This window comes from Dreissena polymorpha, chromosome 16, assembly GCF_020536995.1.
Source record: "Dreissena polymorpha isolate Duluth1 chromosome 16, UMN_Dpol_1.0, whole genome shotgun sequence".
NCBI lineage: Eukaryota > Metazoa > Mollusca > Bivalvia > Myida > Dreissenidae > Dreissena > Dreissena polymorpha.
In genome coordinates, this window is record NC_068370.1 from 19283190 (window position 1) to 19309665 (window position 26476).

The 26476-nt window shown below is 35.1% G+C and overlaps 1 protein-coding gene across 4 annotated transcripts in view; it reads right to left on the minus strand.

Annotated features, from left to right (window-relative positions):
* Window positions 1-25422, minus strand: part of LOC127862909 (RB1-inducible coiled-coil protein 1-like) — a 115462-nt gene extending 90040 nt beyond the window's left edge. For 2 of the 4 annotated variants that reach the window (XM_052402182.1, XM_052402183.1), the window contains exons 1-5: window positions 25271-25422; window positions 16711-16842; window positions 7187-7313; window positions 4444-4525; window positions 927-1012 (exon numbers count right to left, since the gene is read on the minus strand). In XM_052402182.1, the coding sequence (XP_052258142.1) occupies window positions 927-1012; window positions 4444-4525; window positions 7187-7313; window positions 16711-16778 (363 nt within the window). In that variant the 5' untranslated portion in view covers window positions 16779-16842; window positions 25271-25422. The remainder of the gene's footprint in view (window positions 1-926; window positions 1013-4443; window positions 4526-7186; window positions 7314-16710; window positions 16843-25270) is intronic. The other 2 variants (XM_052402181.1, XM_052402180.1) reach the window with 2 other exon arrangements.
* Between the last annotated feature and the right edge of the window lie 1054 nt (window positions 25423-26476).

Here is a 26476-nt window from a genome sequence, read left to right on the forward strand (position 1 = left end):
CAAACTTGGTAAAGGGCCACCATGTGATGTAACACACCAAATACCAAACTGTTCAGCCTTGCAGTTTCGGAGGAGTTTAATTTCAATTCAAGAGAGAAGATGCTTGAAGAAAAGATACACACATTCCCATGCACTGACTGACAACAAAAAACACTGTATCCTAAAAGCTCTCCATGAGAACTATGTGCTCAGAATAAACTAAAAAAGTCATTTTACAAAAACTTGGCAAAAACTTAAGTAATGTCAAAAATATCCGCAAAAATATATGGAGGTAGGCTAGTTCTTATGTTGGTTGATATGTTTGCAAAGTTCCATCCCTCCACCAACAATACTTTCTGATTCACGCACCATACACAAAATGGGATGGATAGAAAAATGGACAGACAAATTAACTCACAGACATGGGTCAGTCCCTATGCCCCCCTTCATAAAGTGAGAGCATAAAAATATGGAATCTACAATGGTATCAAGCTAAAAACAACACACCTCACATGAAGCCAGACATAGAATGACTACAATAAAGCACTTTGTGCTCAGATGAACTAACAAGAGATGTGTTTGTCAGAAACACAATGCCCCCTATTGCGCCGCTTTAAAATAAATTTCAATATATCATTTGGCAGGTTTAGAAATTATCTCCCTTTAAAAGCTTATTACTTCCCTTGATTGTATTTTTTTACTTTTGACCTTGAAGGATGACCTTGACCTTTCACCACTCAAAATGTGCAGCTTCATGAGATACACATGCATGCCAAATATCAAGTTGCTATCTTCAATATTGCAAAAGTTATTGCAAAACTTTAACCAAGGTTAAAGTTTTGGGACAGAATGACAGACAGACAGGCCAAAAACAATATGCCCCGATCATTCGATCTGGGGGCATAAAAATAAAGATTCTCAACCCATTAAGAAGAAAGGATACTGACCAGAGCCAACTGTGCTCGGGATACCACAGTCTCATAGGCTGGTGGCATTATCAAAGATCCTTCCACTTGGCCTTCAAGGTCAACATCTGGAATAGAGTGGAATTATTGGGGTTGTTTAAAAAAACAATGGTTGAGGTGTCCAAATATTCTTAACAAAATATCTAGAAAAAAAAAATCCAGAAATGGAATGCCACATGGACAGAATGACGGACGGGACCAATTACTATATCCCCTCCGAATTTTTTTTCGGCTGGGATAAAAAAGGGCACATAATTCTGTCAAAGTGCCAGCCAGAGTTCTCTAACTTTGCCTGCCCAGTCCCCTTATGAAAGTAAGTAAGTGTGCCATGTTTGAATGCAATAGCTTTTATACTTTATGAGAAAAGTGGACTTAAACACAAAACTTAACCACACGCCGACGCTCAGGTGATAACAATAGCTCTTTTTTTTTCAAAAAATAGATGAGCTAAAATATTGTTCTGACCAATTTTCATAAAAGTTGAACAATAAATGTGGCCTCTAGAGTGATAACAAGGTTTTACTATAGACATATATAGCCATATAAGGAAAAATGCCCATCCCCCAGCAGCATGTTTTTCAAGCAAATGGAACCATTTTCAAACTCGTCCAAGATATCGTTAGGACAAATCTTCTGACCAAGTTTCATGATGATCAAACAATAAATGTTTCCTCTAGAGTGTTAACAAGGTTTTACTATAGCCAAATAAGGAAAAATGCACTGCCCCTGTACGGCCATGTTTTTCAACAGACCAGAACCATTTTCGAACTCATCTAAGATAACATCAAAACATATGTTCTGACCAAGTCTTGACATTGTGACTATTAATGTGACTTTTTAAGTGTTTACAAATTTTTACTAAAGCCATATAAGATAAAAATATATAAATTTTACTTTAAGAGTGCTAAATAGGTTTTACAATAGCCATATATGGATAAATTCCCCGCCACCTTGCGGCCATGTCTTTTAACAGACTGGAACCATTTTAGAACTCATTCAAGATATAATTAAATCAAATGTTCTGACCAAGTTTCATAAAGATTGGACAATCAATGTGACCTCTAGAGTGTAAAAAAGTTTTTACTATAGCCATATATAGCCATATACATGTAAGGAAAAATGCCCTGCCCCCTGAGGGTGGCCATGTTTTTATAGCAAATGTAACAATTTTCAAACTTGTCTAAGATATCAATAAGACAAATCTTCCAACCAAGTTTCATGATGATCAACGCCATATCAGGAAAAATGCCCAGCCCCCTTGGGGTCATGTTTATCAACAGACCAGAACCATTTTCAAACTCATCCAAGATGTCATCAGAACAAATGTTCTGACCAAGTTTCATGAAGATTGGACTATAAATGTGACTTAAAGAGTGTTGACAAGTTTTTACTATAGTCATATAAGGAAAAATGCCCTGCACCAAGGAAGCCATATTTTTCAACCAACCAGAACTATTTTCGAACTCTTCCAAGTTTCAAGAAGATCAGACAATAAATGTGGCCTCTAGAGTGTAAACAAGATGTTATTATAGCCATATATACATGTAGCGATATAAGAAAAAAAAACACGCCCCCTGCAGGTGGCCATGTTTTTCAACAAACGGGAACCATTTTCAAATTTCATCCAAGATATCATTGGGACACAATTTTCTGACAAAGTGTGATGAAGATCAGACCATTGATGTGGCCTCTAAAGTGTTAACAAGGTTTTACTATAGTCATATATAGCCATATTTAAAGGACAAATGCCCCATCCCCTGGCGGCCATATGTTCCAACGAACCAGAACCAATTTCGAACTCATCCAAGATATCATTGGGACAAATCTTCTGACCAAGTTTCATGAAGATCGGACAATAAATGTGGCTTTTAGAGTAAAAACAAGCTTAATCTATAGCCATACACACATGTATATGGAATTATACCCGCCCCCTGGCAGCCATGTTTTTCAACCAACCCGAACCATTTTAAACTCATCCAAGATATCATTGGCATAAATCTTCTGACCAAATTTCATTAAGATCAGACAATAAATGTGGCCTCTAGAGTGTTAACAAGGCAAATGTTGACACAGCACGACACACAACGGACAAAAGGCGTTTACAAAAGCTCACCATGAGCACATTGTGCTCAGGTGAGATAAAAAGCATGATGATTGACAAAGGTACAGTTTAAGAAAACTGTTTTAAGTGCCAAGTTATTTCCAAATCAATTAATATACGGAAAAATTATGACTGAGAATTTTCTGTTGTCTTGTGACCAAATTCGACTTATGACGTATAAGTGTGACCTAGACCTTTAAGGTTGGAAGACAACAGTTACTAACGACACTTTGGCTTACTATGGTGGACATTTGTGCCAAGTTATTTCAAAATCAATAAATATATGGAAAATAAATGGCTGAGACAGAAAATTTTACATTTGACCTTTAATTGTGAACTTTTAGCTAAGGAGACGGATGTTAACACCATACACTGTCTTACCATTGTGGACAGTTGTACAAACTTATTTTAAAATCCATCAAAATATGAATGTACAGATTGTCCATCAATACATGGCAGTGTCATAGCTGAGAAGAACTAGTAATAATTGTGTTATTTCTTGTCTTGATCCTGATAGATAACTTGACGCTATTTTAATGAGAAATACAGGTCCGCTTAATGGAGTCCATGAATTACTTACACTATTTCCTATGCAGGGTATTCAAGTTAATCTGTCTTAGCAGCTAAATAGATTTGACATTACACTATTTGAAATGCGTAATGTCACCAATTAGGCCGAATGTCAATGCTTTTTTTTAATTTCTAGTGCGTTAATATTAAAGATACATGTCTTACCTGGAGCTCTGAAAGTTTAAAATCACTCTTTGTTTTGACAAATTTTAAGCTAGAGTTTGAAAACCTATGGCCTATTTTATCATGGACAATCTAGTTTAGTACTTTGAACACAATCCTTCATTCCTGAGAAATTAGCTTACTAAACAGCTGCAATCTACCTCAGACACCAAAACTTATGCTGAGTGAGGAGAATGGCTTGCACTTTTCTTCAAAAAAGTGATAAAATAGACTTTGTGACCTATTATTTTACCACATTTGACCCTAATTCCAACTTGACCTAGATATAACATCCTGACAAAGTGTCTTAAGATAAAATTGGTAACTAGGTAAAGTGAACCACAAACTATACAACACCAGACATACACCGATCACAGTTGCTCACTCTGATTCCATAATCATATAATAACACTATCACAAACCGATGGTTAAATAGAACAGCTTGAACTTTCCATGAATAACCTCGCTAAAATTTGCTATTTGTTTCATATAGTTTGTCTCATATTAAAACTAATTAATTGCTAAGTAATGTGTGGAAAAAGACATAATTATGAATTGTATTCTATTTCTGATGCATTATTCAAAATTTACATAATACAATGTTAATACATTTTATAATTAAATCAACTGATACTAGGCATTTTTAAAAGGTTGTAGTTTAAGTACCTGATCCATAGTTAACACTAGGGGATGGTGGAACCGAACTTTCAATTGTGCTTTTGCTGAACAGAAATATAGGATTGGTGTCCTGAAAAATAACAATCACAGGCACAAATATTTAGAACAAGACATGCACACATTTACAAACAACAACAACAGATTTCTTCAAACTCTTTAAAACAAGAGGGCCTGAAAGTTGCTTACCTGAGAAACAAAGGCACTGACCTATTCTATGCAGCCCAAGATATCATAAGAACAAATGTTCTGACCAAGTTTCATGAAGAGTGAACTATAAATGTTACTTTTAGAGTGCCAGCAAGGTTTTACAATAGCCATTTAAGGATAATTTACTCACCTACTGGTGGCCATGTTTTTCAACAGACCGGAACCATTTTCAAACTCATCCAAGGTATCATTAAAATAAATCTTCTGATCAAGTTTAATGAAGATTGAACAATAAATGTGACTTTCAGAGAGCAAACATGATTTACTATCGCCGTATTAGGAAAAATGTCCCACCCCCTGGGGGCCTTGTTTTTCAACCAAAAAGAACTATTTACAAGTCAATCCATGATATGATTGGGAAGAATCTTCTGACCAAGTTTCATAAAGATCTGACACTAAATGTGGCATCTAGAGTGTTAACAAGGTTTTACTATAGCCATATATAGACAAATTAGGCTAAATGCCCCGCCCCCTGGCGGCCATGTTTTTCAAGCACCTAGAACCATTTTCATAAAGATCAGACAATAAATGTAGCCTCCAGAGTGTTCACAAGGTTTTACTATAGGAAAAAAGTCCACCCTCTGGCGGCCATGTTTTTCAACCAACCGGAACCATTTTTGAACTCGTCCAAGATATTATTGGCACAAATCTTCTGACCACATTTCATTTAGATCGGACAATAAATTTGGCCTCTAGAGTGTTTAAAAGGCAAATTGTGACACGCACAATGCACAACGCATGATGGACAAAAGGCGATTACAAAAGCTCATCATGAGCACATTGTACTCAGGGGAACTAAAAATATGGTTATTGTTTACTTGATTTTGATACATATTTTTCCTAAGTTTACCTCCAATACACACATCCAACATGAGTGAAATATGTCATAAATAACTTTAAAGTTGGCCACACACATCTAACAAGGCGTTGTTGGACATCGGTTGTTCATAATTGCTCACCTTGAGCACTTTCAGACATGGCGTAAGCCCGACGGTGAAATTCAAGATCGTCTGACTTACTGTCCGGTAATTTTTGTTTAAAAAAATTGTAACCCACTTGCAGTTTTCACAACATTATTTTGAGATTACCGTATTGTGATATTTCCGAATATAAAAAGTTAATTTTTGCCAAATTGTGTAAGTCAGTAGTTCATTGAAACATCGATAAATTTCGATAATTATTCCAAACGTGAATAATTTTAATGGGCGCCAAAGTAGTCGGACATTTACTATTTTTCGTTTCGTTGCACGCATGTCGCAAATATTCCAAGATGGCTGACAATAAAAAGAAATATCCATGCTCAGTGAAAATGACAATAAAAATCTAATTATCAATGGACATCCTATAATAACATGGATTAATGAAAAACATTTGAAATTGAACGATGGAGAATACGTTTTAGAAACAATTAAAAGATTGTCATTAGAAATGTATGCATGTCACAGAATTAGTGTTCATAATTTGGAGTTCATTCTACTAGCGAAAAGAAAATGGAAACAGACAAGCATGATTCGATTTATATGTTCGTGGATCTGTGTATAATCAGATTCATAAGCATATTCTGATTTATTATGTTTGTCACTCTATACAGTTTACTGTTATGGCATGTTAGTGAAATGGAAGACAATAAAAAGTAAACATATACAATATATTAATAAATCTGTGTAAAATACATCAATAAAACTCAATAATGTATGTTTATATGTGTAAATATTTTTCCCAAAATGAAAAAATACACTTAATTTATTTCTTCAAATCAGGCTGTTTACACTATTTTTGCCCTTTCATAAATCAACCACATGTTAACATTTACTTTTTGAATTTACTATGCAATGTCCCTCCGGAATTGAACACTAAAAATTTAGGCCTTAACAACTGGCCTGTAAATTATTTCTCCTTGTATGCCAGTCTAGAATGTAAATTGTGATGGTCTTTCGCCATGTCTGCACTTAATGCTAGAAGAGCTAATAAAAAACCTCTGTGCCTTGCAGATTCAAAGGTCAACATTTGTTAAGTCATTTTTCTATTTAGTTCACCACAGATGAGTAAAGCTTAGGGTATCACAATAAAATATTCTTGTTCATGTTTTATCAAATTAACAAGACTATTGCCAAGCAATATATGTCCCCTACCGGCTCCACCATTGTCAGAATTTTAAAAAAATGTGTAGACATAGGAACAAAACGAAATGACGGTCATAATGTCCAAATTGCCATTTATCCATGTTTCAAGTTTCATGAAAAAATATGAAGAACTTTTAAAGTAATCACAGGATCCAGAAAAGTGTGACAGACAGACTCACAGACAGACAGACAGACACACAGAGCGAAAACCATAAGTCCCCTCCGCCGGCCTCCGGTGAAACCGGTAGGGAACAATAAAGTGTAAAAAAACAAGAACCAAGTTTCAATATCAAACAAACATATACATGATGATACTCAAGACAACCTTGAAAAGATTAACTGTAAGTCTTTAAGCAACAATACAAAAGGAAGCACTACGTGGTAAAATATTGACAGCTTACTGTTCCAGCATGGTACTTCCCAACCATAGCAGTTGGATCCAGGCTTTCTCCTCCACTGATAAGTAGCACCTGTTTCTCCTCTGGGATACGGTAGCCTCGAGCAATCACACTCTGTAGAACTGACACACTGGCCCGCAAAGAACACAAACAATAAGTAACAAGGGACAAAATTGTCACAAAACCAGGTTTTCATTGTGAAAAAAAAATCTGATAAAGGGAGAAAACTCAAACTGAACTTTTGAAATGACCAAAAAAAAATAACCCCCTTTGTAATTTTTTTTTTTTTTTAAAATCTATTTTTAGTCGTGGCGACCTTGACATTGGAGATATTGACGTGATTCTTTCGTGGGACACACCGTCCCATGATGGTGAACAAATGTGCCAAATGATTTTAAAATCTCACAATGAATGACATAGTTATGGCCAGGACAAGCTCATTTATGGCCATTTTTGACCTTTGAACTCAAAGTGTGACCTTGACCTTGGAGATATCGACGTAATTATTTCGCGCGACACACCGTCCAATGATGGTGAACAAATGTGCCAAATGATTTTAAAATCTGACGATGAACGACATAGTTATGGCTCGGACAAGCTCATTTATGGCCATTTATGACCTTTGAACTCAAAGTGTGACCTTGACCTTGGAGATATCGACGTAATTATTTCGCGCGACACACCGTCCAATGATGGTGAACAAATGTGCCAAATGATTTTAAAATCTGACAATGAACGACATAGTTATGGCCCGGACAAGCTTATTCCGCCAGCCCGCCAGCCCGCCAGCCAGCCCGCCAGCCCGCCCGCATTCGCCAATCTAATAACCAGTTTTTTCCTTCGGAAAACCTGGTTAAAAACAATTCTTCAAAACAATTATTTACTAATAATTAACCAGATCAATAAACAAAATGAATACCACAAACCGCTTTGACACATAAATACAATACATTTTGCATTTTACGTGTAATATCCAAGTATGAGCTTCAAGGTAGACAAGAAGGCCATAACGGCATGGGCCAAAATTTGAAGACTTGATCAGATGATCTAGATATTTACCCAAATTTGACCCATACTCAAACAAGACACTCATATTGTCAAGATAAACATTCTGACCAAGTATCATAAAGATTTAGTCCAACAAGAGCTGTTACCATAGGATGACTTATGCCCCCTATAAACGCTTGATAGAAGTTATGAGCTTTTTTCGAAACCTAAACGCAGATTTTGAAACCTAAACACGGACCCTAAGTTCAAGGTCAAGGCAACAGGGGTCAAATTTTTTGTGCGTATGGAAAGGCCTTGTCCATATACACATGCATACCAAATATGAAGGTTATATCTCAAGGGACATAGAAGTTATGAGCATTTTTCGAAAACTAAACGCAAAGTGTGACGGAACGACGGACAGACAGACGGACGGACAGTCCGATAACTATATGCCCTCCTACTGGGGACATAAAAAGTGGCCTTTGAAGTGGTAACATGTTTTTAAAGATTTGACCTTGCATTTTGACGCATCTGACCAGATTCACACCTGTTATTGCCAAGATAAACAATTTGACCAAGATTCATCAGTATTGAGTCTTAAAATTGACTTCTAGAGTTGTGACATTCGACCAGATGACCTTATTTTGACCCCATTTGACCAAGATTCAAACTTGACAACAATGCCATGGGGCCAAACTCTGATTAAGTTTCATAAAAACTGGGAAGATAATAAATTATGGCCTTTTGAGTTTTCAAAAGCTAAAATGTGATGATGATCACCCTACGATGCCCAACAAAGACAAACAAGAAAGGCCCAAAGTCATTCACCTGAGATACAAAGGAACTGACCTGTTCTGTGCAGCCCAAGATATCATTAAAACAAATGTTCTGACCAAGTTTCATGAAGAGTGAACTATTAATGTAACGTTTAGAGTGCTAACAAGGTTTCACTATAGCCATATAGTCATAAATTCCCCACCCTCTGGTGGCCATGTTTTTCCACATGCCGGAACCATTTCAAACTTTCCAAAAAATCATTAAAACAAATGTTCTGACCACGTTTCATGATGATCAGACAATAAATATGGCCTCTAGAGTGTTAACAAGGTTTTACAAAACATGTAGCAATATAAGAAAAAAACGTCCTACCCCCTGGCGGAAATGTTTATCAACAGACCAGAACCATTTCGAACTCATTCAAGATATTATTACAACAAATGTTCATGAAGATCGGACAATAAATGTGACTTTTAGAGTGTTAACAAGTTTTACTAAAGCCATATAAGGAAAAATGCCCTGCCGACTGGCAGCAATGTTTTTCAAACAACCACAACCATTTTCAAACTCTTCTAAGATATTATAGCAGGCCATGACACATACAGTGTCCCGGGAACCCGAGACCCCCAAGTTTTGGTGAGGGACACAAGTTTTTCCCAGGATTTTGCTCTTATTTTAATAGGCAGGGTTCCCTGTGGACAATAATCTGTAGAAGTAGTGTCAAGCCCTGTATAGGGACAAATCTTCTGACCAAGTTTGATGAAGATTGGAGAATTAACGAGGCCTCTAGAGTGATAACAAGGTTTTACGATAGACATATCAGGAAAAATGCATGTGGGCTTTTTTTTCAACAGACCGGAACCATTTTTGAACCAGTGTTTTTTTTCACCATTTTGGGAATGGGGCCGGGTCCCTTTGGATTGGGAAAACTCGCAGCGTTTTGACTAAAATTGGGAAATTATTGTTGTTGTTGTTTTGCTAACAAATGCTTTAAAATTGAGGAAACAAGTGTGCCCAGTATTATATTTACTAAGGTTGATCTTATATGGATGGGAGATGAAGAAAATATTGATCTAAAAAAAAACTAAAAAAAATATTTTTTTTGTTTTTGGTTCCATTGGGAATTTTTAGCTCCCATTTGGGAAAAATATATACTTTTTTCCATTGGGAATGGGTCCGGTTACCGGACCCGATTTTCAATGAAAAAAAACACTGTGAACCATCCAAGATATCATTAAAACAAATGTATTGACAAAGTTTCATGAAGATTCGACTAAAATTGTGACTTTAGGAGTGTTAACAGGTAAGGAAAAATGCCCCGCCCCCAGGAGGCCATGTTTTTCAACCAACCTGAACCATTTTTGAACTCATCCAAGATATCATTAGGACAAATTTTCTGACCAATTTTCATGATGATCAGACAATAAATATGGCCTCTATAGAGTGTTAACAAGGATTTACTATAGTCATATAAGGACTAATGCCCCGCCCCCTGGCGGCCATGTTTTTTAACAGACCACACCTATTTTCGTACTCATTCAAGATATCATTAGAACAAATATTCTGACCAAGTTTCATGAACACTGGACTATAAATGTTTTTACTTTTAGAGTGCTTACAAATTCTACTTATATAGCCATATTAGGAAAAATGCCCCGCTCCCTGGCGGCCATGATTTTCAACCAACGGTAACCATTTTCTTCCAACTTGTCCAAGATATCATTGGGACATATCTTTTGACCAAGTTTAATGAAGATCAGACAATAAATGTTGCCTCTAGTGTGTTAACAAGGTTTTACTATAGCCAAATATAGCCATTTAAGTTTTAAACTATAGTAACAACAAGAGTTCCGCGGTCGGAGATGACCGCATTGAAGCCGGATTTTTGATTTAAATGACAGGAAAGTACCTTTCGTGTTTTTGTCAATGCAATACTTAATTACTGAAATATTGTTCAAAGGTCAAAATGAAATGTAAGTACTTTTCAAGGCATGAGCAAACCTTGTGTTATGTTTTGAATGCATGCATATACATGAACAACAATAACATTTAAGGTCACAAATATGAACTTGAATTGACATTTAACATTTTTACCTACCAAAGTTATAAGAACTTTAACATTTTTACATTCAAGGTCACAGTGACCTTGACCTTAGAATGAATGACCTTGAAATGACCAGTGGTCATCTAAGTGTGCTTGCAAACCTTCATGTCAAGTTTGAAGACTCTATGTCCAAGCATACCAAAGTTATAACAATTTTAACATTTTAACATTTAAGGTCACAGTGACCTTGACCTTCAAATGAATGACATTGAAATGACCAGTGGTCATCTTCTAGTACTGGCCAATCTTTATTTCAAGTTTGAAGACTCTAGGTACAAGCATACCAAAGTTATAACATGAAATAAGAACTTTAACATTTTTACATTCAAGGTCACAGTGACCTTGACCTTCAAATGAATGACCTTGAAATGTCCAGTGGTTACTTACTAGTTCTGGCCAACCTTCATGTCAAGTTTCAAGACTCTAGGTCCAAGCATACCAAAGTTATAACAACTTTAACATTTTTACATTCAAGGTCACAGTGACCTTGACCTTCAAATGAATGACCTTGAAATGTCCAGTGGTTACTTACTAGTTCTGGCCAACCTTCATGTCAAGTTTCAAGACTCTAGGTCCAAGCATACCAAAGTTATAACAACTTTAACATTTTTATATTGAAGGTCACAGTGACCTTCACCTTCAAATGAATGACCTTGAAATGACCAGTGGTCATCTGTTAATCCTGGCCAACCTTCATGTCAAGTTTGAAGACTCTAGGTCCAAGCATACCAAAGTTATACCATGAAATAAGAACTTTAACATTTTTACATTCAAGGTCACAGTGACCTTGACCTTCAAATGAATGACCTTGAAATGACCAGTGGTTACTAACTAGTTATGGCCAACCTTCATGTCAAGTTTCAAGACTCTAGGTCCAAGCATACCAAAGTTATAACAACTTTAACATTTTTTATATTGAAGGTCACAGTGACCTTGACCTTCAAATGAATGACCTTGAAATGACCAGTGGTCATCTGTTAATCCTGGCCAACCTTCATGTCAAGTTTGAAGACTCTAGGTCCAAGCATACCAAAGTTATACCATGAAATAAGAACTTTAACATTTTCGAGCACGCCGCCACCCCCGCCCGCCCCCCCCCGCCCGCCCGACAACATCAATCTATAAGCCGAGATTTTTTCGAAAAAAATCCGGCTAAAAATTGTATTATGGTGTCATTTGAATTTGGGTTATATGCTTAAGTTAAATAAGATACTTGCCTTTCTAGATATAAGTGTAAATCGGCTTATGGGGGTAAACTATCGTAACAAAAACCTTTAAAGTGATGTATTTTGACCTTTGATAACGAAGTTGACCTAAAACCATGAAGATTGGCCTTTGGTTCTTTCACATGACAAATTTCTCACAGAGATGAACATTGGTGCAAAGTTATTTCAAAATCCACCAATGCATGGTGAAGGGGGAAGTTACAGGCAGAGCAATTTTTATGTCAGACAGACAGGTTCAGCTTATGCCTTGGTTGAAATTACAATTCACTGTTACAAAATACAATCTCTGGGATGTTATACAGGCTTAAAGGGCAAACATCCTTTCTTCACTTTTGAATTATTTTTTTAGTTCTAGTTTAAATACAGACCACAACAACTTACATGACTTATATAACTGTAAAGTATCGCCTAATATTTTATTATTAAAGCATTACTGAAATTAGTTATCAAATTAGGTATGATTTTAAATGTGGCTCAAGAGAATTAATACCAAAGCCGAACCATTGAAATAACTTCAGAGAACTACAGAGGTCGATCAATGCCAAGGTTTGATCAAATACCTTTGAAAAATCTAGTTATTTGCTCAATTGAAGCATTTCATGACAAATACCCACAGTTTATGGGATGTACAGGCTCACTTTTCAATCTCATAATCTATTTTTAGCTGTCGTCCCTTACATATGAAACATTTAATGATTTAAATACCTTTTAAAGAGGATCATCAAGGAATCATCTCTACTAAGTTGAATTTAATTCCACAACTTTAGTGATTTAGGTGGATTAGACGATGCTGTTTAATGATTGTGGACCAACGTTGATCACTAAAGTGCCCCCTCCCCCTTCGAAGAGTGCTTACCACTTACCACGTCCGAATATTCAATTATCCGGAGTATTCAATTATATGGAATCAGTATTTCAAATGTTATCACTAACCGGATGTAATCCTCCTGGAAATTGTGCTTTTCATGCATAATCAAAACATCGTTTCGACACGTAAGTTAATATTGGAATTAAATATTGAATCCATGTTTTGTTGAATTCCCAAATGAGAATACAAATTTTGTAATCCAAAACACACTTTCTAGCTTTAAATAAAACTTCCACATGTACTTCCTTTGCCCCAAACAAAAAGGTAGCGAAAACTATGCGGCAATGTACAATGTCACGCCATACGGTGCGTGTAATAATTTTTCCCATATTCATTTTATTGCATACCCAACTCTTACGCTAGCAACATCTATTGCTCATGTATTGTTCTGGTAAAAAGCGCGCGAAAATTAGCGTGGGTGTATATACACTGTTGAAGGAAAACTTTGTAGAGAGGAGAATGCTGTATCTTTGACGTTACGCTCTTTCAGATAGTTTAGTATTGAAACAGATAATGTACTGTGTACTGACTTACCGGAAAATCTGGTCAATACTGGATTTTATTTTGGTTATTGTTAAAACATGATCAGCAGTGTTAAGAATGCGATGTTTTGACAAATGTGCGCGTTTTCGATTGTTTAACATCATGTTTAGATATGATTTACTGTGACGCAGTTGTGTAGGTTTTTATACACAAACTGAGAATATAGTGTAACATTCCATCACCTATTTGCAAACTGTCAAGCAAGACATGTCAACAGTTTGTTTTTAATCAGCAACACACTCTTTAATTGTTTCTAAGCGACAACAAACTGTTACTTGAAGTGTGTTACTCGACAGTTTGCATTCGAAAGTTCGCACCTGACTGCACACCGGAGACTCCAGTGTTTGCATTGTACTTGCTTGTACATACTACACCTGTTAGTCACGTGACGCTTGACAGACGCTGCATACATGCATGGGGTGAAATGAAAACAAAGGCAGTCAATTGAGCGTGTCTGTCAAAATCGTCGATACGATGCGTATCCTTGGAGATTTATGACATTTTTTGCTGGATTATAGTGTGGATTATAGTGTGCAATAGAAAATTGGTAATTCAATTAACCGAAATACGCCATATTTCCTATCAGAATATGTGGAGTTTTTACAACGGGAAGAGATGCAAATGGTTTGGCGTTTTCAATTTCTATTCAATTAACTGAATTATTCTATTATCCGATATTCAATTAAGTGGAATCTACTGTATTTGGTTGAGATTACTACAAGCTTCAGCGAGTTGAAATTGTGTACATTACTGGTGCTACAGATAGCGAGATGAATAGAACTGAGGGCAAAAAACTTGCTTGCAATCTCAACACTATGATACTCATTGAATGCATTCAAATTTACAATTGCTTCATAGTAACAATAATTATACAAATTATACCTGACTAAACAACTTTTTGGGGAAATGCTTTCTAAAAAATAGACTTTTAAGTATCAATGTAAATGATGTATGATTGAAAGATTTGGCTATTTATGCCAAATTTGATTTATATAGCTAGTCTATTATTTAATAATGCTTTATTAATTTACATTTATTGATTTTTCTGTTAAATTTGAATACCTGTGAAATTTTTTGCGGATTGAACCCATATCTTGTGTATGAGAGTTGGATGCTTGCACCGCAGAGCTCTAGTCATTTATACTTTGAACAGTTAGTAATTTTGTAATTTATAACTTGAAGGCAATGGAAGTTCGGTAAAAAATTGATAAGGGGAATTTGGTTTAGTCTGTAACTATTTGGTATGGTATAAATAGAAAAGAAATAAAAATAGCTTTAAAGCATCTTAAAGGGGCCTTTTCATGTTGGGTAAATTGACAAAATTGAAAAAAGTTGTTTCCTGATTAGCAAATTTTCGTTTTAGTTATGATATTTGTGAGAAAACAGTAATACTGAACATTTACCATGCTCTAAAATAGCCATTATATTCATCTTTTGACGATTTAAAAACCCGAAAATTATAAAGCGTTGCAACGCGTAACAAATTAATAATTTGGAGAGTTCTTCTGTTGTTGTAATATTTTGTGAAACTACGAGGATTGGTTATATGAAGTATAAAATACACCTGTCATTGTATACGGAAGGATGGCCGAGTGGTCTAAGTGGGAGACTTTTTACTCTAGGGCCCCAGGGGTCAGTGGTTGGAGTCCTGCTGAGGGTAACCTTTTTTGTTCTATTTTTAAATTTTATTCTTGATTTTTTTTATGGAGCTTTTTATATCCAATGTTAACATTTATCAATATACCGTAGGTTTCCACGTATAGCGCGCAGTGTTTTACCTCCAAAATTCAAATTAAAAAGCTGGTGCGCGCTATACATTGATACAACACTATCCTGGCTGCTAAATTGGTAAAAAATATGTTGTGTAATCGTAAATAATAAAAATGGCCGCCATGTTTTTTTATCAAAGGAAAACGTGAAAAACACGCGCAGTTTAATTTAAGTATAGTATAATCGTACAGACTGAGGGGGCCATTGTCGTAACAACAAGAAGTCGCTACTGGTAGATATGAATGCGGTAGAAGAAGTTTTGGTCGAAAATAAATTTGTTTGAATAAACTTGCGGAAATTTCTTTGTTTGTGTTTTTACACTTCTTTATTGATGAATTCCGATGGGGATTGTTGTCGACAGTCCGGACAGCAGGCAAGGGTAGGTGCGAACGAGGTCTTTTTTGCAGGTAGCAGTAGGTGTGAAAGGGGGTCATTTTGCACTTCGTAATTGGCAGATGTTATTGAGTAATATGTGCCACGACTTGTTAAGACGCTAATTGTCATTTGAGACTCTAATTGACACTTGAGAACGTGAAGATATGCAATTGCATTTTGTGAGAATAAATATTGAACGTTCAACAGTGGTGTTCTTCAACAACTGTATCCCTGTCTCCCATGCGACATTCAAATTTACCGGTAATGCCCATGCTTTTCCCGTGGAAAAATCCCACGATGTAAACTAATTCTTATTTTCTCACGTTTTTCACGAAATGCACGTGGACTGTTAATCTTTTGCTAGAAAATTACAAAATTGTCAGAAAAGTATAGTGCTATGCAACCCATGCTCCTTATCATAATGACGCTTCATATTTTGAATGCTTAATTAAGCTTTCCAATGCCCCGGATTATTGGATTGTGCAATAGTAATATGGCGGCCATTTTCGGACCTATTTGGTGGTTTTATTGTCTTTAAATATTTTTTTCTCCATTTTTGCATTAAAAAAACAGCCTGAGCGCTTTACACGGGAGCGCGCTATACATGGAAACCTACGGTAAAGCATTTAATGACAAACTTCAAAAACATGCCAAAATCTGTGAAAAGGCCCCTTTAAGACACTTTTGACATTGACTATACAAGAGTGTATTGAAATGACTAAAACAGGGATTTTGGAACTTTGAAAAAATGTCAACAATTCAATGTCATGCATTGGTATTTAATTATTTTTTGTTTAACAGATTTGAAACAATATTTTCATTTATGTCATTGTTCAATTCCTCGATTATAATATTCCAGGTTATGTGAACTTACCTTTCCATTGCAAGGTTCATGTCGAATGTCATCATAGTACCAGTGTCGACGTGAAAAACATACAGCATTGTGAAAGTTGTGGTGAGGCACTTATAACCAATCTCATAACCAGTAAAGGATGATTGCTTTACACTGCAAGTAAATAAACAACCAAATCATGATACAGGGCTAGATATTTTTACACTAGTAGTACTTTGATATCTGAATTATGTTTATGTACTGAAAAGTTGGCCTGTTTTATTAGTTGTTCGCAAGAAAAACTTAGTTTAATAGTAGTGTTTTGCAAATCTGGGTACTGCAATTCACCAAATCACACTAAACCCGCATACTTGCCAAAAAGAGTTTTCGGTGCATACCAGTATACTTAACAGAACATTTTTGCATCAAGACAAAAAAGTCCAATGTAATCAAGCAGTGAATCGCGTAACACAGCTCTCCTTAAAAGTCACAGGGGCATGTAAGCCGATGGATACATTCGCTAAGATGCAGTGACAAGTAAATGAACTCAGAAGCACACAATTCATATATAAACGCGCAGCACAGCGCTGAGGCTACTATAAGCAACCAATCAACATCAGATTCCTTATCACATAAACTGGAGAAAAACGGAAAAATTCTTTACCATTTACTAACTAGAACGATTATTTCATTATATAAAGCAACAAACAATTATTAAAAAAAAAATGTTTTTTTTTAATATGCATATAAATTCCCTTCTATTATTGTTTCATAAAGGTAAGTAATACACTGTTAATAGAGAAAAATTGTGACAATCAGAAATAATTTATCCATATTGGCTTCAACTCAACAGAAAACCACAAAAGGTTTGTTTTGATCAGTTTGGATATTATTGTGTTTGATATATGTTTAAATAATACTTGTTTTACTATTAAAACCAGCTTTTCGCATCGATGGCAAACTTCGTATTTTGACTCAGTACTTAAATCATCCGGGGATGATATAATGGACTATCATATAAATACTGATAACACAGTATTGCTTTCAAGAAGGGGAAACAAAAACAACCGAAATAGTATAGTGTCACAGGCCTTTTCCGCTCCATTTAAGGAAAACGCCACACTGGAATTTTGGGAATTTCGCTTCGTGAAAAACCCCATTTTGGGAAAAAAATTAATCGCAAAACTGGCTCAATTGGGAAAAATAATAACATGTAAATAGTGTTTCTTATATTTCAAAGAAGCCATTAACTGGCAAATAACGACTATTTTGATAACATATTATTAAAATTTTACAAAATCTTATGAACATGTGTGATAAGTGCAGGTTTTTTTATCTGATTTTGGGGAAAGGGCCTGGCCTTTTTTGAGGGGGAAAAAATTGCACGAAACGCCGGATTTTGGGGAAAATAAGGAAAGTCTTAAATAATCAATTTAACATATTTTACTGTTTTTAAAACAAATTCCAGGCAACAGATAATTTAATTATGCAATATTTTATTTTTCTATTTTCTACACTGGATCAGGTTAACTTTATATATTTAAAGGTTTTAAAAAAAATTTTTTTTTTTTTTTTTTTCGTAATTGGGATTCTTTTTTTCAATTGGGAAAAAAACAATCAGATTTGCATTGGGAATAGGGCCGATATTCGGACCCGTGGCATAGGGCGTAAAAAGGCCTGTGTCATGATAAAATGAAAATCGTTTCATTATCTAACCATAAATATTTGCCGTACTCAGTCAGTGTATGGAAATTGTTATTGAAAGACTGAAAAGACTACCAAAATTTGCAAGTTTTTGTTATAAATAACACAGTTTTACTTCAATCTTCAATTGAAACGTATTGTGCTTAGATGTTCCATTTATACGAAACAAAGAGGTTTTTTAAGACCATGCAGCCAGCCTAGCTAAAGCATAGCCTGAGCATCTTTCAGTCTTGTCAGGAGATACCTAATGAGACAGCACCTTGCGTGATTTACAGCAGACAGCACAGCTACTGACCAGACAGTGTAATTGCACAGACAAGGTAGTGTTTTGCCCACGCCCTTTTTGCGTGGCAATGCGCCACGCCGCCTTTCTTAAGCGCCACTCTGCCATTTTCAAAGGCAAAAGCTGCCACGCGCCCTTATTGATAACATCTTAATTAACCCATGACCAAACTTCTAAGCCGCCTAGTATAAGATTATGGCCTTAAAGCAGCCAAAAAAATCGCGAGGTTGTGAATTAGTTATGCTTGAATAACCCATGTCAATATCAATCGATAATTTCAGTGGCTTTGTTATACCAAGCACACAAATCGGTCCGTAATGTGTACTCCTCCACGATAAAATCATGGACAGTACATTCGGAGACTTATGATGAAAACCTCAATATTATTCCTGTGGAAATTGTGCATTTCAAGCATAATTCAGTTATATTAAAACATAAATGTTTACGCATAATTAAATTTAAACAAGAAATGTGTTTGTCAGAAACACTATGTCCCCTTCTGCGCCGCTTTGATTTTTTTCTTTTTTCTTTGACCTTGAAGGATGACCTTGACCTTTCACCACTCAAAATGTGCAGCTCTATGAGATACAGATGCATGCCAAATATGCAGTTGCTATCTTCAATATTGCAAAAGTTATGGCAAAATGTTAAAGTTGGAGCAAACAAACCAACAGACAGTATGTCCCCCACTATAGTGGTGGGGGACATAAAAACACAAACAAGTTATATCTGTATCGTTATCGTCTTTAAGATAATTAATCATTGAAACAATTATGTATGCAATAATGCATACTAATTAAACAAGTGGGAATCGCCTATTAAACTGACATATACAATTTTACATTGCTATGCACACCTGTCGCATATATCTTTTTAACAAGATGTCGGACTATACAGAATTAAATTGTGACTCTCTGCAAAATTGGCAAATAACCATCAAATTAACGATGGAGATCATACATTTAGAAGGGAATAATGAAATACCAGTGATAATCAGCGCTGAATAAAAACGTTTTAAAAAGCAACAACATATTTAAACATAATCTTTTCAGTGGATGTTTGTCATTGAAGCGCAGTGTTTGTAAATTGTTAGCTTTCAGTTTACTCGCAAAGTTAAAAATCTGACAAGAGTATCGTTAGAAAGTGGGATATGACAAACATGGTTTCATGTATGTGTTAGTGGATCTGTGTATAATCAGATTCATATACATATATTGCTTAATTATGTTTGTTGTGCTGTTACAGTTTATTGAAACACTACAGCATGGAACTTAAATGGACATTTAAAGGTAAATATATTAATATAAATCAAAATAAGTTAAATACATCAAATACCATTAAATGTGCTTGTTTATATTTTTATGTTTTATTTTTTCACAACTGCCTCTGATGCAATTACATGTTTCTCCCCAAAAACATATTCATGGAACGTTTTTGTCCTTATTTGCCTAAACTGCGCTTTAAAATGCCCTTTTTGAAAGTAATGCGCCATGCCCCTTTGCCCTCTTGGGAAAGTAATGCGCCATGCCCCTTTGCCCTCCTGGGAAAGTAATGCCCCTTTGCCCTCCTGGGAAAGTAATGCGCCATGCCCCTTTGCCCTCCTGGGAAAGTAATGCGCCATGCCCCTTTGCCCTCCTGGGAAAGTAATGCGCTATGCCCCTTTGCCCTCCTGGGAAAGTAATGCGCCATGCCCCTTTGCCCTCCTGGGAAAGTAATGCGCCATGCCCCTTTGTCCTCCAGGGAAAGTAATGCGCCATGCCCCTTTGCCCTCCTGGGAAAGTAATGCGCCATGCCCCCTTTGCCCTCCTGGGAAAGTAATGCGCCATGCCCCTTTGCCCTCCTGGGAAAGTAATGCGCCATGCCCCTTTGCCCTCCTGGGAAAGTAATGCGCAATGCCCATTTGCCCTCCTGGGAAAGTAATGCGCCATGCCCCTTTGTCCTCCTGGGAAAAACAACCATTTTTGCATGATGCGGCTCTGACAGTGTGATTTGAATGTCGAAAGAAAACTGAGTGTTAATCAAATATGACAGTATTTTTTATCTGACTTTGGGGAACAGGCCTGGCCCTTTTTAAGGTGAAAAAACATTGTATTTTTGGAAAAAAAGGAAAGTCTTAAATAATGAACTTAACATATTTTATTGTTTTTAAATCAAATTCATGGCAACAGATAATTTAATCATGCAATATTTTCTACACTGGATCAGGTTAACTTATATATTTAAAGATTAAAAAAAAAAAAAAAAAAATTTTTATTTATTACATATCATTATTTTGGGGAAAATCTCTGTAAGAGGGGAAAAATACGAAGGAAAGTGCCGATATTATGAGCGTCTCAAAGAAGGAAAAAAAACCTGTATTAAAATACCATATATTTCGATGGTGAAAATATAAACTCATAAAAAGCCACACATGACACATATGATGGGATCTTCCAATAGTATAATTTTTATTAAAAAACATATGGTGATTCACGTGTGGTTTGAATATACATGCACTAAATAAAACACATGTAATGCGGTTAATACGCCACTAACAAGTGACAAAAACAAAAATAATTTTAACGTTCTTTTAAATTTTATTATTTTAACACGTATTTTTTCTATCTTTATTTCAAAGTCAGGATATTCTATGTTAACTTGTTCAATCCCCGTAATTCTAAACGGCTGGTGATCAACGTTGAAAATGTTAAAGACTGTGATCTTCACCGTCATATCAGTTACAAGAATGCTTATGAGGGCTGGGTTGACTGGCGACTATTATTTTTGATTGACCTCTGTCAATTAAGTGTTAACTGCATATAGATTTAAAAGTAATTGCAGTTTTACCATGTGCGCAATATAAACGGTAATTAATAGTCAGATTAGTAATACAGTACATTAAAGACAATGTCAGGCATCAGCATCACACCTTTTAACTGTAAACAATTGTTACTTATGAAAATTTGAAAGCAAATCGTGAGCAATTGAATCCTTACGGCGAGTACATGTAGGTTGTGAAAACAATAACCTTTAACAAATTTACACTGTCACAATTTAATTCCAGTGCATGGAAATTTCATCATGTCTATGTATAAAACTGATTATTATTAATAACAACGTTTTTCTATAGCCGCATATAATATTTGCTGCTTCACGTCCCTACATATGCATCTACAAGGTGCACCATTAACTATACATTTACACCATGTTAACCCCGTGTTTTAATAAGGGCGCGAAATTGTTGCTGTCATCTGTCAAGTCCCACGCATGAACCGCAGGTTTGTAATATGAAGTCCCCACACTGATCCGACATTTTTCTGACCGCTCAAACGCGCGGTTGCACTCTACTGAAAAATACTTATTTGTTTAAAACAAACATTATACCCATAGAAAACTCTTACGAATGAGCGGGCTCTCCACTTTATTCCGTTATAAATGGTGGAATATTTAAAAAGAGATCTTTAAAAATGTTAACTGGGTCGTTCTTTATTCTCCCAACACAGATCCGAAAAAGTCACGTGGTATAGGCACCGTGGTTATGCCAGCTTCCGAAAATGACGGAAATCAAAAGACACCCGTCGACTATTGCCGAAGACTAATGAGTCACTGGTTAATAATTTTGCATTATACCACGATTTATAACAATTTACGATTGTACACAGCATTTTGGACAGACTGCGTTGTCTTTTTGTTATATCTCCGTACAACCATTTTCGGATCACCTTAAGGGTTTTCAGACAAAAAATATCAACTATGCTCAAGACAGGAAAAATTTTTGTTATTGTATGGCAAGAAAACAAATCATTTACATTGTTTTCTTACAAGAAAGGATCCTTTTTCAGTGCTTCTAGTGTGTTATATTTAATTATACTCTAAAATTATCTTCTACAGTAGTGTAGGTTCCAGCTGGTGTCAATGGATTTATGAACAAAAAAAAGAAAATAAGGACTCCAACGCCCAAGAAGAAAGTGGTTTATAAGGTGAAAACATGTCATTATTTACTCTTTTTGAAAGATTTCATTTATTACTTAAGTATATGTTATTTTAGTTCTGCATTAATTTCCAAACTTAATATATAATGCAAATATGAGGAATTATTATTTGACATTACTCCACCAACTTCTGACCATTTCAGAAAGCGATAGAGCGGGTGTACCTATTTCTAAACACTTAAGCCACTTATAATAATGTTCGGAATTACAATCACTTTTAATCAAAGGGAGACAATAATCAACAAGATATTTGCATATGATATACTTTAGTAAAATATAGAACCATAATGGTTCATCCAAAAAGAAACTATTAACAAAGCATACGCACATCCAACTGTTCCAAATTCCGAACATATGAGTGTAATTCCGAACAGAAGTGTTCCCAATTCTGAACATGATGACCTTTTTAAAAGAAATCTCGATGAATTCATTTTATTGACACAGTTTGAAAAATACCAACTTAGAAACAATTTCTGTAATAAATAACAATTATATTTTAGTTCAATAAATAAAAAGTTTGGTAAAAAGGTAATATAAATCAATAGATCTGGAGGTTTCAGTAAATTGATATTTTAAAATACGTCAACATAACAAGGATATTAACACGCATGTTGATACTTTACAGTTATTCACGCCCTTTGTTTACTATAGAATAATAATTTACCAAAACCTCCAGACATATTCAAATATTTAACCTTTTCAACAAACTTTTCATTTACCAAACTTACTGTTAATTGGTGAGAATGCAAAGAACAATGTAATCCATTACCACAATCATTTTTTTGTTATTTGTCCAAATTACACAAATAAACATTACATTAAAAGAGTAAATTGTGCGACTGACAGATATATTATGAATATTTTGTCGAAAATTAACCAGTCTCTATTCAAGCCAGGCAGCGTTGATGTCAGAAGTCGCGTTGATGTTTTCCACAAGTGTGAGCAGTCGATCGTCATCGTATTGCATGGCGAAATCTTTCGATGCATACACAATGCTTGGGTCTATGGCTATTTCTTGTTTCGCACAAAGGGTTAAAATACTTCTTGAGGCTTCCATGGTTGTTTTTCAACACCGACGAAGATGGTTTAATACATCCTCCTGTAACATATGGTTATATACACGTTCGTCTTTGTAAAGTATTTCTAATTGAGCTTTCACAATATGGTACAGGCCTAATTGCATACATTTGGATTGTCAAGTGATTTTCTATTTCATTAGTCCTTCTTGGAAACCCATTGTACCTAGAAAAAGATATAAGGTCAATCATTTACACTAACATACTCAGTCAATGTTGGAAAACACCTAGAAAAAAGTTTTTTAGTAAATAAAGAGGGAAAGCCAGATTATATAAGATACTGTTCAAAGTGATGATGTAAAACAAAGAGACATACTTCCGCTCCGTACAACCTCGGCAGCTTGATCCATCATACAGGGGTCGTATGACTGCCTGTTTGCTCCAACTTGACGGCTCATTACTGCAAAAGAAAAACAAAACAAATTATTATAAGTCATCCGACATGCAACATAAGAAAGGATCTTTTAAATATGACAAAATTTAGTCTATCGTTCCGTGTTTGGATCAGTCCTTGAATGTGGTATGTAATTCCGAACACTATCGATTCCACCTTTACACAACCCTACATATTGATCATGAGTGTCATACATGATCAGAAAATGTTTCTAGATTATTATTTTTCATGGAACGCTACTGAAACAAAATTATGTGTTTTGATATAACCTTAGCAAAAATGTGTAAACAATAACCCATCAAGTAATTTCACTTACCGAAAGTTTGTGTATACAGTGTGTATCGGCAAATGTATTTTTCAGAAAAACTGGCTGCACCTTAAACTCAAAATGGCACCGAAAAGAAAGGAAGTGATTTCAAAATAATTACGTCAGATTCCTGATATCTTTTATGGCACATGATAAGACATTTAAATTTTGTTCGGAATCAGGAACATGGTCAGATTTCGGAGCACCCGCTCTATGTCCTTAAAGGTTTTCGAACTCTTATGATCTTAATGTTATTATGCAATATTGCCTTATTTTTTACATTTCTGTAAACAGAAACGGTCTTCAAGGTCCAGTATGTACATTAAAGTACTAAAACAGAGACTTTGCCACCTTCTATGAAAATGGGCGGGTTATCAAAAACAATCAACAACAGACAACCTTACGTCTACATGTTTTACGAATGCTAGATGGGCCTAAAAAAAAACAACAGAATAAAACTTTTAAAGTTATATAAAACAAGATTCTCTATCTATCTATCTATTTATACTGCAACACCCTCTCTCGAGTTATGTGCAGGTGCGCTGTCAGTGCAAGTAATTAAAGGAAGAAATGTATAGGAGACTAAAAGTAATACTGTACAGTATTTGTCAGACATGAAATGAATGTTGATAGTGTTAATTAAGAAATTGAATATACAGGTAAAAGAGATAAAAACAATATTTTCAGTTTAAACATGGTGGGATAAAGACTTAAGGTGATAAGTAGATAGCTACTTTAAATCCCTTACAAGTTACAGTTTCTAGGACTTGGCCATGGAGTGGATATGTGAATTTTCATGAAAACAATTAAACACAAATAATGTTGGGATTGATCCTATAAACATAAGTAATTCAAGATTACACGCACCCGAATAACTCACAGTGGACAATATCAATGTAAATCGCTATGTGCAGAGACGTAAATCTCTGCTAGATTCTAGTGTTTGGGTTTTCCGTCTCAGAAAATGATTTAACAGGGGACACAATCAATGTCAAGTCCGTACCCTTGCAGTATCGAACCCTCCTAGTTATGATTGAGGTAAGTTATTTTTAAGCCGGACACTTTTATCGTAAATATTCGATGTAGATATAGTCTAATTGGGTGCTGGACGTTTCGTGCCACTACCAGTTCGTGCCACTGATATTAGTGTAGGAGGGCATTGGACGTTTCGTCCCACTGATAATATATAGGCAGATAGGTGTGAATAATACCGTATAGGTGTGAAATCAAACTTTCGCACCTTTGATTGTAACATCTGTTCAATGGGAAAACAACAGTTTTATTTCAAGATTGTTTAAGAGTCAATTTAAATGCTTCATATAATACATTAACAATACATTACATAAATATATTAAAACATCAGAAGTGAATGCATACATACATTTAAAAAAATGGCAGATATATTATATTTTATAAGATAATATTTCAATTATAACTATCAATCGAAAATAATATATTGCTTTATTATTCTATATATGTAAAAAAAAAACTTCAACGTCGTTGTTCGTTCGTACCTTCTGGCGGTATTATATACTGTGTGTTCAACTTACTTTATTTACTCTTTCAGTGAATTACACAGTTTGTATCATAATTAAAGCGGTGAGTTGTTTACTTATAGGTTACTAATTGGCCATTAAAGGCCCGTGTCGGTCAATTAAAGGCCCGATTCGGTAATTAATTGTTTGCTAATTACGTAAAGACACATACAGCTAATTGAAAGTTTGTGAGTCGATAGTAAAGCATAAGCTTTTCTTAAAAGAAAAAGACCAACTTTATTTTAAATTGTATTATTGTTTATTCATGTTATATATTATTATTTATGTATATAATACATACAATTGAAGCATAGAAAATAACAGCATTTCATGTTTTATATTTATTAAACATAATGAACTATGCAAAATTTTATTATTACAAGCACATACACATGATTCATAAAAAATTACACACTTTATGCTTTATGTTTATCGCATATATTACACTATGTACAAATATTAGTATACTAACGATCAATCATTTTATTTGTTATTTATAATTATAATTGTCAAAATTGTTGTAATTTTCTACATTTAT